Source organism: Hippocampus comes, unplaced genomic scaffold (assembly GCF_001891065.2).
Source record: "Hippocampus comes isolate QL1 unplaced genomic scaffold, H_comes_QL1_v1.1 scaffold92, whole genome shotgun sequence".
NCBI lineage: Eukaryota > Metazoa > Chordata > Actinopteri > Syngnathiformes > Syngnathidae > Hippocampus > Hippocampus comes.
Genome location: NW_017805379.1, coordinates 1,642,221 through 1,657,610, shown reverse-complemented (window position 1 = coordinate 1,657,610; position 15,390 = coordinate 1,642,221). Strand labels below are relative to the sequence as shown.

Genomic DNA, 15,390 nt, shown 5'->3' with positions numbered 1-15,390 from the left:
TGTTTACATTCGTGTTTGAGTAGCATTCAAACCTTAGCTGACGTCAGCACTTTAAAAAATAAAAATAGTGTATTTAATATTTGTATTAGCTTAGTGCAATTAAGCGTGGGTGCTATTGTGTTCTTATCAATTTCTTTGCATCATACGAGAGGATACAGGCACGCCTTTTGGCGGGACTTTGACGGGAAGCATAAGTCACATGTTGGCGGCCATAAAGATGACAGGACACTTTGTCATAAAATAGGTCACCAAACTGAGAAATCTCCAGGCCAACAGCGAGAAAGGAAAAACAGTCCATGTCGTTAATCCCTCCTGGCCCACTTTTCTGTATTAGATTCCATAAGAGCGCCTATTTCCGCATCATTTGATGTTTTTTGGAAATGGCCGCCAATCATTGCATAAGAATGGCGCAGGTGCGGATGACCAAACGAGAGTGACTTCAGACAAAATGGTGGAGCGCCGGGACGACGGGTTCATCACCGCCAGAGAGGATTCTGTTTCTTTCTTGCTTACTTGGTTTTTGTCTCAAGAGTTGTGTCATGTGTGAGTCAATAAAGAAGGGATTCATTCGTTTTTAAAATACTGATTTGGATTCCGAACCAGAACCTGGATGAGTATCACTTTTGGAACAAAGATGGAAGGTTTGACTCGATTTGGATGTTGTGCAGCATGTTTGGAATGATCCAACTGTTGTTTGTTGTGGATTTGGATCCAGAATCCGGATCCATTTCACTTTCATGACAGTGCCACCAAAAAAACAAAACAAAACAAAAATAAAACGAAAGAAGCTTCAAGTTTTTTATTGCCAATCCCAGTTGAAATTTTCGGTCTTCTAAAAACACGTTGTATATAGCATAGAACTTTGCCTGAAAGTCAGCTTGCTTAAAAATGATGCAACGGGGTCAGTAAAAAAGAAATACTGTGCTGTATTGTATGTCACCTTTAACCTACGGCGGCACGTGACCTGCATCACCGGAAGTTGTTAGCGGTCAGCAGTCTGCAATTGCAGCTTGCGATCACAGCTGTTGCCTGGTTATCTTTTTTTTATTTTTATTTTTTATTATTCTCATTAAGAGTTCGTTTCATGTACTATTCAGCGATGGCACTGGCAAAAAAAGGGGGAATTTGGAGCGCCAACAGAATCATTTTAAAACGGTACACGGGAGCTACGATGGTGACGTTGATGTACTGAAGACGCTGCGAAAGTGCGACCGATGTCGCCGCATCAGGTCTCGACTAAGGTAGGCACTGATTTCTTTTTATAAACTCGCAAGCTCCTGTATCAACTTTATTTTTCTGTTTGGATCATGTTCAGGGCGGTTTTGGCTGTTGATTATCATGGCATGTGTGTGTGCGTGTGCGTGAGTGTGTTTGCGTGCACGTGCGGTAGCGGGTCGATCGCGGAGGCCGGTTGCTTGAAAAGTTGATCTTCGGTCAAAAAAGGTGGGGAACCCCCGCTGTTAATCATATACTTGCTTAATTTCAGATTCTGTTCCTATTTTTTGTTTACGTCATTATTAGATTATATTTTATTTTGGATTTTTTTTAATTTAATTTTATTATATACTTATTTTAATTTCAAAATGAATGAATATTTATTACGTATTAGTAGTAGTAATATTTTTTTTTCTCAAGATATGACTCAAATATTTTATAGTAATTGTTTTTGTGAATGTACTTTGTAATTATTTTCATTTGTTTCTAAATGTTTTTTTTTAAACCGACAATATTACCCGAATGCGATATTCAGGTTGAGTTCTTTTCCATGAAAATATTTACCTGCTTAGCTTGACGAGCATTATGATTAACAACAAAAAGGGTGAAAAACACCAGCGTCTTGAATTTCGTGTGGGTGGGAAAAGGCCCTCTCCTTGGTAGTCCGGTTGTAGAGCACCCCCATGTGGTCATTAGCTGAAAGTACAAACAGGACAAACCCACCAAGTCGTCAAGCGTGCTTGCCAAAATGATGACTTCGGTTTTGAAAATATTATTTTTAATATTTTGTAGTAAAAGGCAAAATGGTTCCGCCTTGAGATGGATTTAAAAATTTGAATTTTGCTGCTTGACTCATATTCCACAAACACAATACTGTAGTCATCAGAATACCACGTTTAGACTAGGGGGGGGGGTGGGGTTGAACATAATATTGTAAAGCAAACTTTTGACTTGACTTGCCCTCTTAAAAGAAACAAGATTGAACTAAGTGGGGTGAGGTAAGGGGGGGGGGAGTCATTCAGTTGGGTTGCTGCGCTGAAAGAAGGATGACAGTGATAGAGGGAGAAAAGTGAGCAGAGTGTCAGCTCATCCATCACAGGTGTTAGTGTCATTATTCAATTACCGGCCATCCTTAACACTCCTCGTGTGTGTGTGTGTGTGTGTGTGTGGGGGGGGGGGTGAGGGTATTAGCCTTGCTTGCTTACAAGCTTTTAGAGTAAAGCGACCCTTAAATCCAACTCACTGTCACCCAATGACACCCTCACGCTTGGTACACTTTATATCTTTTTTCCTAATGTACCATCAAACTTCTTCATTTATCCTTTGCCACTGCATCCACTTTGTAGCTCCTTTTCATGCCCCAGAAGATGAGGAGGGGCTCGGATGATGACATGGTGAAAGGAGTCTATACATGACCCCAAGGCTAAGGAACTATGGACATATTGACGGTGAAATCGGCTTGTTTTGCAGGGCGGATCTTTCTAATATGTATATATATATATATATATATATATATATAGGGGGCACATGTTCCTGGATGGAGTTCTACTCGCTGTACTGTATCAAAGTTACGCCACCTCCGTCCTGCTCTTGTCTGATTTCACCTTCCCCGACGCTCGTCTGAACAATTGTCTCTCATTTTTTTTTCCCAGCATGTCTGCTTCTCCTTCTCCTCCTCTGTGAGGTTGTTAGCGTATGTAGTCATTAATAACCTCCACTCTCACAGTCTTTGCAGGTGGAGCGTGACACCTTTGCTTGTGTGGGCATGAGCCAGGCAGGGGGCCGGTTGGGATGCATAAAGAGAGTGTGTGTGTGTGTGTGTGTGTGTGTGTGTGTAATAGCCAAAGGCAAAGCTTCCTATATCCACACACACACACGCACACACACACACACACCAATGCACATACAGACAGGAAAAATACAGTCCTGTTTTGATCTCTCTCTCTCGCGCTCATTTACGCACACGCACGCACAGGTGCTTTCTGGTATCAAAGAGACCGTGAGGGAATTTGTGCCACCTCTTTTGTAACGTGACATTTTTAACTTACATTGGCCCGCTTGCAGTGTGAAATCTGTGTCAGCCAATACCAAATTCCGTATTGGTAAAGTATCGGAAGGGAAAAGGTTTTAACGTAATTCTAGATAGAACCCTGGCATTTTTCAAAAGTATTCTCCTTTTTCTCCTCTTGATTAGATGACTTTTTGGTGGATAACAGACATTTCAGGCGGCCCGGTGGTCGACTGGTTAGCGCGTCGACCTCACAGTGCGGAGGTGCAGGGTTCGATTCCGGCTCCGGCCTTACTGTGGGAAGATTGCATGTTCTCCCCATGCCTGCGTAGGTTTTCTCCGGGTACTCCGGTTTCCTTCCACCTTCCAAATCATGCATGGCAGGTTAATGGATCACTCTAAAATGTCTCTCGGTGTGATTGTGAGCACGAATGGTTGTTCGTCTGTGTGTGCCCTGCGATTGGCTGGCAACCAGTTCAGGGTGTACCTTGCCTACTCCCCGAAGAAAGCTGGGAGAGGCTCCAGCACCCCCCGCAAGCCTTGTGAAGATAAAGTGGATCCGAAAATGGATAGATGGATGGACGGACTCTTGAATGATAATTTTGTAGAACGGATTTCAAATCAGATCGCCATTTTATACTAACAAGACACCCGATTGGTGGAAACTCTGTAAAGGCTTTCATTCAAGGGCAAATAATATTTTCTTCAAACATTTTGAACCAAAACAAAGGAAAAGCTTGGATGAATTACTGTCAACTCAACATATTGCTCAGCTGTGTACGAAAACGGGCAAAAAGCCACAGCAAAACAGATCGAGTGGGACAACCGAGAACTCGTAGTTAAATGTCGGAAGAGGGCTAATTGGATTGGGTCGGGTTGGGCTCATTTTTCCGTTTTCTCGAGCGCCCTATCCAACATCTAACGAGCTGCCATTGAACATTCTGTGCGAGAAATGGGGCAGAAGAAACAACAGAGTGGAAGCCATCTCACACACAAGTGTGTCGTGAATATCGTATCAGCAGCACATCAGTCCAAGGACGCCATGACGCTCCTTATGAATATTACACACACACCCTGCTCCCGCTTTCTCTCTGCGTGCGTATTAAAAGCCCCCCCCCCCCCCGTCTGCATGACATCAGCTGCGCGCTTGCCCCACAACTGTCAAAGTGTGCCACGTATGTCATCGAATCACTCGCAGCGACCACATGAGACAAGCTGTGCCGCGCGTCGTCGTTGCATATCCATAAATGTGTCACGCTCCTCGGGAGCGCACGTCGTTATCGCCTACCGGAAGCGCAAAAAAAAAAAAATATCAGATGTACATTAAAAATATATTTATTCATGCAAATCAAGCCATATCATACCGTTGCAAAGATAAGTATGCAGCACATTCGGAAACCATTCACAGCACTTGACTTTTTCCCGTATTTTGTTATGTTGCACTTTTACGCCGAAATTGATGATATCAGACTGGACGACTAATGACCATAAATTAGAACTGCGCTGAACTTCTTCCATCGATCGACACAAAAACAAATCGGCTGCGACTTAATACGACGAGAGTCTCCTCGCGCGCAATAATAACCTTGGACTTTGGAGCAGATTATTCCCAAAACAAACTCGACAACAACTTCCTTCCGAGCTTTCCTGAGATTTCATCTGAAGGGAGAGAGAAAAGACAAGAAGAAGCAACCTCAGCTTTGACATTTTCCAATTTAAAAGTCATCCTGCCGACATGACACATTTGGGTTGTTATTAATCACAAACGCGACAGCTCCTCGACTAAAAGCACCGCGCAGTCCCCAAACATCTGTTCATGAGACGATACGATATATTTACTTATGAAACACACTCGGCTCGCTCTGGTTCACAGCTAATGTGAATAGAAGTCACTCTCTACACACGTGAAGAACATTTAAGCAAAAGGGAAGCAGCTGACAATGTCCTTGAGAGAGAGAAAGAGAGAGAGAGCTGGGGAGGCACTTTTTGGATAATCTGACAAGTTCTGTCTCAAAATCGAGATTTTCAAAATAAAATGCACACAAATCCCAATCCTGCCTCGCACACGCTCAAAAAACAAGCACGAACAAATCTAAGTCGCGCTTCATCGATGCGATTTGTATGACCGAGTCGTCGATCAGCAGTATGCAAAATGGCGTCGCCCGTCGATGACAATTGATCAGTCTGATTGGCTGTTAGCTAGCGAATCAGTGCATGAGATAGAAGTGACAAAACAGCAAGGAAAGTTTTTTTTTTTTTTTTTAGTTGAAAATAACTTCCCTTAATTTCTAGGATTCATGCCGTACACTATCCAACGGCAAAACAAAAATGTTTATTTTCTCTTTGGTTTCCTACAAGCCTGTTCCTAGCTAGCGCTAAGCTACTTCATCTTTCAGGTCCGACATTCAACTTTTGTTTGCTGCTCTCATGGGGTCAGCCGGCCAAAAGCCAAGGTGTCAGCTGGCCAAATATTCCAATTACTAAAACGGTGTTAGCCGGCCAAATATTGCCATAACTACTTTCCGGGCATCTGCTTGAAATGTAGCTTTCACGCGTGTGCACTCCCTACTTAGAAGGGAATACGTTATGTTACTCGAATGGGAAAATTGAAAAAGAAAAAAAAATCATGGGAGGTCATGGAATTTTTGACGCGCGCAAGTGAGGCAACACTGTATGTCCGATTTTTATTTCACGAAACCCTGATAGTGGATCAGATGATAAATAATGACGCCAGCCGTGTTCGCTGCACAGCCAGTGTTGACCTGATAACATTTGAGTTGTGAGACGAGCGGTGAGATTTTGTGTCACCCTAGCCACCCTCTTGAAACATTTTAAAGTGCAGAGAACATCGACAGAAAGTTCAGATTTGATGTCGAACGGAACGTCGGAGCAGATGCCAGAAATGCAAACTCAGTCAAGCCGACGACATGCCTCATCCGGTGCCAGCTGGGCAACGCTCCAATTGCCTGCCCGCCCGCGAAAAAGCTTTTCATTGATGATTTATCTCCATCCACGATAAACCATAATCATCATCATCATCATCATCATCATCATCATCATTTAGTGGACGTCTGTCTGTGTGCTTTGTTTTCATTAGTGAAGGCCTCCGCATTCGAGATGCAGCAGATGGTAATGCCAATATGCGATTTATATTCGATACAGAACAAAGCTGTACGGACGCCGATTCACCAAGTAGAATCGCTCCAAATTGGCAACCGACGGCGTAGCTACGGCGCAGCCGACGTCGGCTTGGTGTGGTCACGCTTTAATTGCTAAAAGGGGCACATTTGAGTTGATATGAGGCATGGTCCGATATGAGATTCTGATGGGATGATAATCGTGAGCAAAAAATATCGCGGTGTCACGGCATTAAAATTCCAGCTTAAAAACAAATTTTTATTTTTTTAAACAAAATATCGAATATTTGTGAAAGAAGCAATGTATACCATGTTAAAACAAACAAACAAACAAACAAATATTAACATTCCTCTGTTTTGATTCTTCTTAGTAAGTCACAATGTCCCATCACTGGTGAGCTATTTTATTTTTTATAACAGACCTGGGCTACTCATCTTGTCCTTGGAGATAATGATTAAGATTGTACTAATGATTAACAATGTTCATGTTAACATCTTGCCTAGCGAAGTGCGCTTGTGTCGTATTTGTGTGAGAGACTGCCAGCAGCTCAACCTGATGAGAACATGCAAGCACGACACGGTCAAGTCTGTAAAAATGAAATCTTTTAATTGGTGGCTTCATGTTTCATGGTTGCATTCAGAACCGGAGCCAGAATGGTGATGAAGAGTATGCATCCAGGAACAGCCTGAGAAGGATTGCCAATTCCAACAAAGTCTCGATCACACCCCCCCCCCCCCCAAAAAAAAAAAACAACAACAACAACAATAATAAACAGGATCGCAACACGTGTTGCTTTGCTGCCACGATAGAAACATGTTAAGACATCATTCTGGAATCATTTCAGTGAAATTAATGTGGGATCTTTTGTGAGTCGGAGTTTGGCGTCAGAACAATTGTACCGTGGTGCCTTGAGATACGAATCACCCGACTTTTGAGTTTTTCCAAGATACGAGCTCTCATTTGGCCGATATTTGAACCTAAACGGTAAAGCAACACGTGAACAACAGACTAGCAAGAAATACAATACGTATTGGCATATATTCTTTATCATCTGCAAAAAAAAAAAGACCTTACTGCAGTTATTGAGTCACTTACAGTAGTTGTGAAAGTCTTCTTTGTTTGTCGGCATGACTGCATTGTCGTGACAAATCACCCAGAAGATTTCTGCCGTGAATTCATCATGATGCCAAAAACCGGTTGTTTCGATTCTACTGTACAAAATTCCAGAGTGCATTTTCTTTATTTAAATCTTTGTTTTATTTTCGTGAGGGAGGATGGAACGGTTTAAAAGCATTTCCATTCATTTTAATGGCGAAATATGATTTAACGTGTATCTCAAGACACCATTGTATGTTTTGCACAAATTAAAAAAAAAAAAAAAACAAAAACATTTCTCATGGGACAAAAAAAAAAAAAGAAAACAAACATTTCCACGTTTCCCCTTTTTGCATTTGGAAAGGCTACACAATAAGCAGCCCGTCGTCAGCGCCCTGTTGACACCAAAGCCGGACTACATTCAGTGTCATGGCCGCTCTTCAATCGTACATTCGCTCCTCCCTTGCGCCCTTTTATTGGTTGTCGCGCCTCAACACTTGACGCCGCGGTTGGGTTTTGACAGCTCGTATTGGGATGTCATACAAATCATCTCATTAGGGTTAGTCGGAAAGATAAATGGTGGAGCCGCAACGTTTACTTTCCCTGCCTCTTTTTGCTAAAGTTGGTTTAGTACAGCACTTAATTTAAAAAAAAAAAAAAAAAAAAAATTAAAATAAAAGTTGACTTAATATTTGGATGTAAACCTGATTACCTGCAATTATTTTGTCAGTTGTACCAAAAAAAATAAAATAAAATAAACATTAATATCTGAAAGTTAATAAATTCAACCAGTTTGTATTATGCAGGTCAAAATTTGATTTTCAGGTCTACAAAATTGCCCTCGTCAGTTTAACACCAAAATATAGTGTGTATAGAATTTTGTCAATCAAACCTACACCAGTGTATTTTGGACTACAAAAATATATATTACTATAGATATTTTTATGCCAAGTGAAAACACAATTATTTCCAGCTGAACACAAAAATATTCTTCATTTTCATGAATCATTTCAGCCATTTTGTATTTTTGTGTTCGCGTTTCTGCGTCAATGAACCGACACGATTGCAATTTGTCGCTATTTTCTGCAGGTTCATAATTTTGTATTTTGAAGTCGACTCTAAAATGTCGCCTATTGAGTTAATATTTGTGCTCAAATTTCATATATTAAACACAAATATTTTTCATTGTAGTTTTAGGTCAATATCTTGTAGTCATTTCCACACATTTGTAATTTCTGCGGATTTTTTTACCGGGAAAAAAAAAGAAAAAAAAAAACGTTTCAAAAAAATTATCAAGTCAACTATTTATTTTAAGGGCACAATGTAATCATAATAAAATATTTTTGCTTATTAGTGTGTCCAAGTATTTGTGCTCCGTTTTTGTCATATTTAAAAAAAAAAAAAGTACGACCATTTACTCCACTTTTCCACTGTTGAGAAGTCTCCATTTAAATAATACAAAATAAAGTGTATAAAATAACTCCCAAAGCAGCCATTTTCATTCCAACTATTTTTTTCTTTTTTTTTTTCTGCATCCCAATTGAACTGACGATGGCACTTTTTATGGCAGACACAAACATTTGCAATTGTAGCTTGCTTCCCCAAGTGTGGATTTAATCCCGATGACTTAATTTTTCAGAAAAAAAAAAAAGTCAGCCCACTTCATCCAGTGAATTTTTCAGAAAAAAAAAAAGTTACGCTAATTTGATGATGTCTGTGTTTGCTACAGAGATAACGAGAGGGAAAAAAAATTGTTCTAAAGTAGTCATAAATTCTTCAATAATGCCATCAACCCTGTCCTTTTCTAAACCTGAACACATGCAAACTGGGAGGGGGGGGGAGGGGGCAGATTTATCAAACATAAATAAGGATCATAGCAGTACAATCACCTGACGGGGGAGGCGTGAGCATCGGATTGGTCGCTACGGCAGCGAGGTTGACCGCCGCCGCTGCCGATTAAACAACAAAATTATTATTAGTTATGAAAGTCGGCGCTCATTCGGTCAATCACACTATTTACAAAGGCATAAACATACGCCAGTAGGAGGCGTACTGTACATACTATTTACACACACACACGCACACGCACACACACACACACACACACACACACACACACACACACACACACACACACAAAAGACACTTTAAAATGCAGAATGTTAACTGGCAATCGTTTGACAGAAACGACGGGCGGTGACGCTAACGCAGTGATTCCCAACCACTGTGCCAAAGGAAAGGATCCAAATTTGCGTGACAGCTGGCAAAATTATGAAGAATTGAAGACAAATAATGACGCTCGCGCTTATCTATCTATGCCAGCAATGTATAGTGACCGGCAGAACAATACAATCCTCTTTCGCTACATCCTTCACACATCTCAACTAGATGAGAAGCTTTGTAGATTTGGGAGAAGCTAAGTTTAGCCTGGGTTGTTTGAAACTACGGAGAGTCTGTGATGGTACTTTTTTTTTAATTTTTATTTTTTAGGACTGTAAGTCAAAATCAAATCATCGCGAAGTCATTTCCAGGGTCGTGTTATGAGCTTGAACACTGCCATGGCCCCAAGATGGCGCCAAAGCACTACTTGTCTATTAGACTTGTGGCATCGACAGGTATAGGCAATCATAAACCTTCTTTTGGAATAGGCTATATATATATTTTTTTTAAAGCAAGTATGGAGCTACAAAAATGGTCTACAATAAAAAATAATAATTGAGTAGCGAATCTCGAATATGCAGGAGAACACGAAATACTTTTCGGAATGTTGTTTGATGGTGTATGGCAAATACAGTGTGTGTCTTGGCTTAATAAAGGTTGGGAATGACTGAGCTCGTGTGATTTAAGATTCGGAGCAGCTTCCTTTCTTTTGGCAGACAACATTAGACCGTGACCTAATGCTCTCTGCGGGGGTCCGCAAAGGGCCCACACACCGCAGTTTCCTTGCCGCAATTAAGCACTGCAGCCCCAGTGCTTAAAAGTAACTAATGAACCACCCGTTTGATCTGAAGAGAAGCAGGGAGAGAGAAAAAAAAAAGTGAAACCAAACAAAAGAAAGAGGAAAAATGCCAGGCGCTAAATTAAAGGCTCCGGCCGCCACGGTGACCGCTTCTTCCCTCCTCGTGTCTGCAGTTTAAGGCCTTCGCCATGGCTTTGAAAAAGCGCCCCGACCGGTGTGAGCCGCGCTAATTGGCTGTCAAGAGTCTGCAGGTGAAACCGGGGAGAGAGAGAGAGCGCTCGCTCCCTAAACGTCGGCGCGAGGCTTCGGTCCGTCGGACAAGGCTGCTCGGATGCTAACTAAAACAAAACATCAGTAAGATATTGGAAAGCCGTTTCAGCAGTTATTCGATATCCAGTCGACCAACTAGAACCCCTGCTCGAACAACCGGGGCCTTATAACAGCAAGAAAACTTTTTGTTCCAACCGGTTATAACATTTTTTTTTTTTTACACTAGTCGGCCAACATGTTCCAAGTGAGGCAAAACTTTTTACTAATTGACATCAGTCTGCTACGAGGACTGACCAGAAGTCATTAGTAGCGCCAGTCATCAATTAGTGGCCAATGTTGCCTCACTAGTACCGCCTTTTCCACTCTATCAGAGTTCATCCATCGTATTCACGACAAGTAGAACGACTGTGTCTTCTTAGTATTGCTTTTCCCGCTAGTGCAGCGCAGTAGCTCGCAAGTGAGCTGTGATTGGATACTTGGGCTAAGGATATCTAATAAATGCTCAAAACAGCTTTCCTGAATGCTTTTTGGCCATTTTTTCCCCGAATGCGCTAAATTGTCTTAGTGAGGATAAACCACCGCACTAGTGTCCGCATACTAGTGCGGTGGTTTATCCTCACTAAGACTAGCACAAGTATGCGGACCTTAAGCTGGACATCATGGATATTGAATACAATAACATTTCAACCGGCTTTCCATAATAAAAGTCTTCAGGCAGCCACATTGGGCTCAGTGTTATTACAATAGCATACACACACACACACACACACACACACAAAGAGGAGAGGACACAATGAGCTAAAATGGTCCTTAGTGTGAACCATGTGGTGTTGGAGAACACCGTCCAGGAAATAGACGGATCCCTTGCCACCTGATCCAATGAATTCACATGTTCAAGGAAAAGAAAGTTGCATGTCAGCGCGTTTAAAAATAAACCTCGGTCGCTAATGACGGCGAGAGACGCAGAGGAACTCAGTGGGGGGTAACGGGCGGATCGCAAATAAATGGGCGAACCCGAGCCAGCCAGTCCATGGTCGCCATAGCAACGGTGCAACCCAACTCTGCAGTTTTTTTGTTTTGTTTTGTTTTTTTTGTTTTTTTTAAACGGTCACTTGAAATGCAAAAGCAGTCTGAGGATCGTCATTTTGATCGCTACCAGCGGTTGATGATCTGGCTCATGTAGTCCTCGGTGGGGAGGCGGCCGCCCCCAGCCACCTCCTCCGTCCGGCCGCCCTCTTCCTCGTCGCCGACGTCGTCCCGCTCCTCACCTCGGATGGATCCCGGGGGGTGGCGGTGAGCCGAGGGCCACAGGCTGAGGCCCAGGCCCAGGCCTTGGTGGCTCTGTTGCAGGTGGTTCTTGATGCGCTGCAGCCGGCGCTCTTGCTGCCTGGTGTACTGGTAGCGCTGCTGGAACAGGTCCCGGGCGTAGTCGTACAGCTCCATGTCGAGCTCGTTAAGCTCCTCGATACGCTGCACCTGGAAGATAGAAAACTTCTATCATGAGTTCAATTCGTTTATTCCCTAAACACTTAACAACACAGGTGTCAAAGTCAAGGCCCGGGGGCCAGATCTGGCCCGCCACATCATTTTATGTGGCCCGCAAGAGCAAATCAAGCATGTCAAGTTCTATGATGCTTGCTAAAGTCTGAACCAAAATTTCAAATTGTCATTTGTAATCCACAATAACAGCGACTATATTTGACTTCTGATTTGAACACTAGTTATCCATCAATTTGTTGTGCGTTGTGTATGTAATATGTGGAGGTGATTAAACATTTACATGGTTTCAGGGGGACAGGGGTGATATTTGATTATCATCTCTCATGTTGTAATGGTTAATGTGTAAAAAAATAAATAAAATAAAAATAAAATACAAATAAAAAAAATTGCACCCTAAATAAATTGGCCTATTTAAACTAACTAAAAATTAAATCATGAATGCTTTTTGGGGGGAATCTCGCAAACACACCAATACCGATGTGAATTAGACATGTTGTCATGGTTCATTTAGGAAAAAAAATCAGCCAAAAAAAAGATTAAATAAAAGAATAGATGGCTACATTTTGGGGGGCAAAAATCGGGGAAAAGACTGCAAAATCAGCTGATTTAATCGGACGGCTGATTAATTGTTTGGGCCCTCGTTTAAAAGACTTGCAAAGTGCTTCAACATGGTCGTAGTACAGAATCACAAACTTTTTACATCTTCGAGTTCCCCCCCAAAACGTGAGTGATAAATGAGTTCCAAAAATACAAACCGTCGTGTTGTCCAGGTCCACCCCAGCGGCGCGGGTGCTGTTGTACTGCATGAAGGGCCGAATGAAGCGCAGTCTGAAGGTGCGCTCGAACAGGAACTGGGTTTTGCGCTGGTACTCCGTCAGGCCGAAGAAGGCCATGTCTCGCAGGTTCTTCTTGGCCGACTCCAGGAGGAGCTGCGCTCGCTTCTTTTCGGGGACGGTGGACATGTTGTAGCAGCCCACCAGACTCAGGTCGGCCAACATGCGCACCTACCGGACAGGAAGTGACACCAGATGGTCGGCGCCATGATTAGCTTCAAATAAATACGGGTAAAATCCCTTTGCCTGGACCCATGCGAAGAGTCACAGAAGAAAAACTGTTGGGTCATAAATAACCCAAAATGGGTCAAAAATCGTCGGCGTGGCTTCACCTGTCGGTTGTTGGCCAGGTTGTAGGGACAGTCCATGAACTGTTGCAGGGTGCACCCCGACCAGTCGGAGCCGTCGTAGCAGGCGGGCAGCTCCTCGGGCGTGGGCGTGCGCCCGTCGCACATGTGCAGCGAGGTCTTCCATGTGGCCCCCCGTTGCACGTGTCGCCACTCGCTGAGGTATCGCGACACCGGGTCCCTCAGTAGAGTGATGTAATAGAACTTCCTGCTGGGGGGGAAAGGCGGAGAACACCACAGGGGGGAGGGGAGGGAGAGAGAGAGAGAGTGATGAGCAAATTGCACTGAAAATTGCGCGTGACAAAAAGGTTAATCAATAAGCTAACGGCCGCGTTTAAGAGAGAGTGAAAACAAGAGGATGCTATTTAAATTAATGACTTTGCTCGCGCCGAGTGGCACAGCCGAAAAGAGGAGGAGGGGGAGGCGAGTGGTGACATGATAATAAGATGGCGTGTAGTTCCGCTTCTGGCCGAGTGGTGGCAGCGTTGGTCGCACAACAAGCGAAGGGGACGCTTCGTTGGGGAGAACATTATGTATACACGCAAAAAAAAAAAAAAAAAAAGAGGCTAGATGATGATGATGCGTCTAACAAATGTGAGCAGCAGACAGGGAAACAACATGGGAGAGACGGCATTTGGCAGGACGTGCATCCGCCGTCCGGTCAGTCTTCAGGTCACAAAGAGAAATGGAAATGGGGGGGGGGGGGGGGGGGGGGAGAGAGAAATTAAAATGCTGGCACAATCATATTTCACTCTGTTCTGGGAGCAAAAGAATTGGACTGCCCTAGAGACGGATGAGTCATGTTGCATCCAGCAGTTACTCTTCTTTTAGTGTGTGTGTGTGTGTGTGGGGGGGGGGGTTCTTGATTTGTTTGCGTGTACGTGTGTTGTCGTGTATGGTTGTGCACATTAAATCATTGGGTCGTGAATGTGTGTCCAAATGAATCGATTCATTGACAGTTAATCATCAAATTAATCAACAACTATTTTGAGATTCAATTCAGTGTTTCGAGCCTTCCAATTGTCCAAATGCTTTCCATTTCAGCCTGTGATGTCTGCAATTCGACATGAAAGCAGTCGTGGAGGCTCGAGTTGAAACTAAACACGGTGAAGCAGCATTCAGCTCTTATGCTGCACACGGATGGAATAAATTGCCAACAGAAGAAGTCGGTCCCGGGTTCAAATGTTTTTTTTTTTCCCTCAAGATTGAGCTCGTTTATAGCGCTTCAAAAACAGTTTTCTTTATTATTTTTAGTATAGCTGCCTTGCATTGCCATGTGCATTTTTTCAGTGTAACTTTTCTTTTTGTATGCGCTTGTTTGCTCATGTTGTTTTGTTTTGGGGTTTTTTTTTGCCTGAGTGTTTTGTTTTTTGAGTGTATGCTTGTGATCAGCTATGTGTTTTTTTTGAATGTGTTTTGCTTGCACAAAGCCCGTGTGCTTTTGTCTGTATGAGTTTTTGGCTGCGTTAGCTGATTTTTGTTTGTGTTTTCTCTTTGTGTGTGTGTGTGTGTGTGTGTGTGTGTGTGTGTGTGTGTGTGTGTGTGTGTGTGTGTGTGTATTTATTTATTTATTTTTTTACTCTGTGTTTTTCTTCTGATAATGGAGCACATCACACACCTCCGGAAGGGACCCTCCCAGCAGAGCGGAGACCTTTTCCATGCCTTCAAACTCCACCTAATTACTGCCGTCTAATCAATCAACACGTCCTCATTAGTGTGTATGTGATGGTATGGATTCATCTTTGAACACACGCATGCACGTTTCGCTGTAAGCATCCATCCATCAGTAAAGCCTTGGTTTTGAGAAATTAGGGGGGTTGGGGGGGAGTCGTCGACTAGACATAAAAGCGTCCTGCTAAAAACCCAGTGTGCCCTCATGAACTCCACAAATCCTCAAATCCTGGACCACATCAAATTAAATCATGGAGATCGCAGATGACAAAACAGGCGCAACCCAAATATGTCCTCGCGAGTCGAAGACAATTTAAAAAAAAAAGAACAAAACAAAATCAAGTATTGGGGGGG

General features: G+C 42.9%; 1 protein-coding gene across 2 annotated transcripts in view; it reads right to left on the bottom strand.

The window, feature by feature from the left end:
• Positions 1-6,946: 6,946 nt before the first annotated feature.
• Positions 6,947-15,390, bottom strand: part of hs6st1a (heparan sulfate 6-O-sulfotransferase 1a) — an 88,452-nt gene continuing 80,008 nt past the window's right edge. The window contains exons 2-5 of one of the 2 annotated variants that reach the window (XM_019872549.1): positions 13,351-13,576; positions 12,941-13,189; positions 11,330-12,161; positions 6,947-11,268 (exon numbers count right to left, since the gene is read on the bottom strand). In XM_019872549.1, the coding sequence (XP_019728108.1) occupies positions 11,838-12,161; positions 12,941-13,189; positions 13,351-13,576 (799 nt within the window). In that variant the 3' untranslated portion in view covers positions 6,947-11,268; positions 11,330-11,837. The remainder of the gene's footprint in view (positions 11,269-11,329; positions 12,162-12,940; positions 13,190-13,350; positions 13,577-15,390) is intronic. The other variant, XM_019872550.1, reaches the window with a different exon arrangement.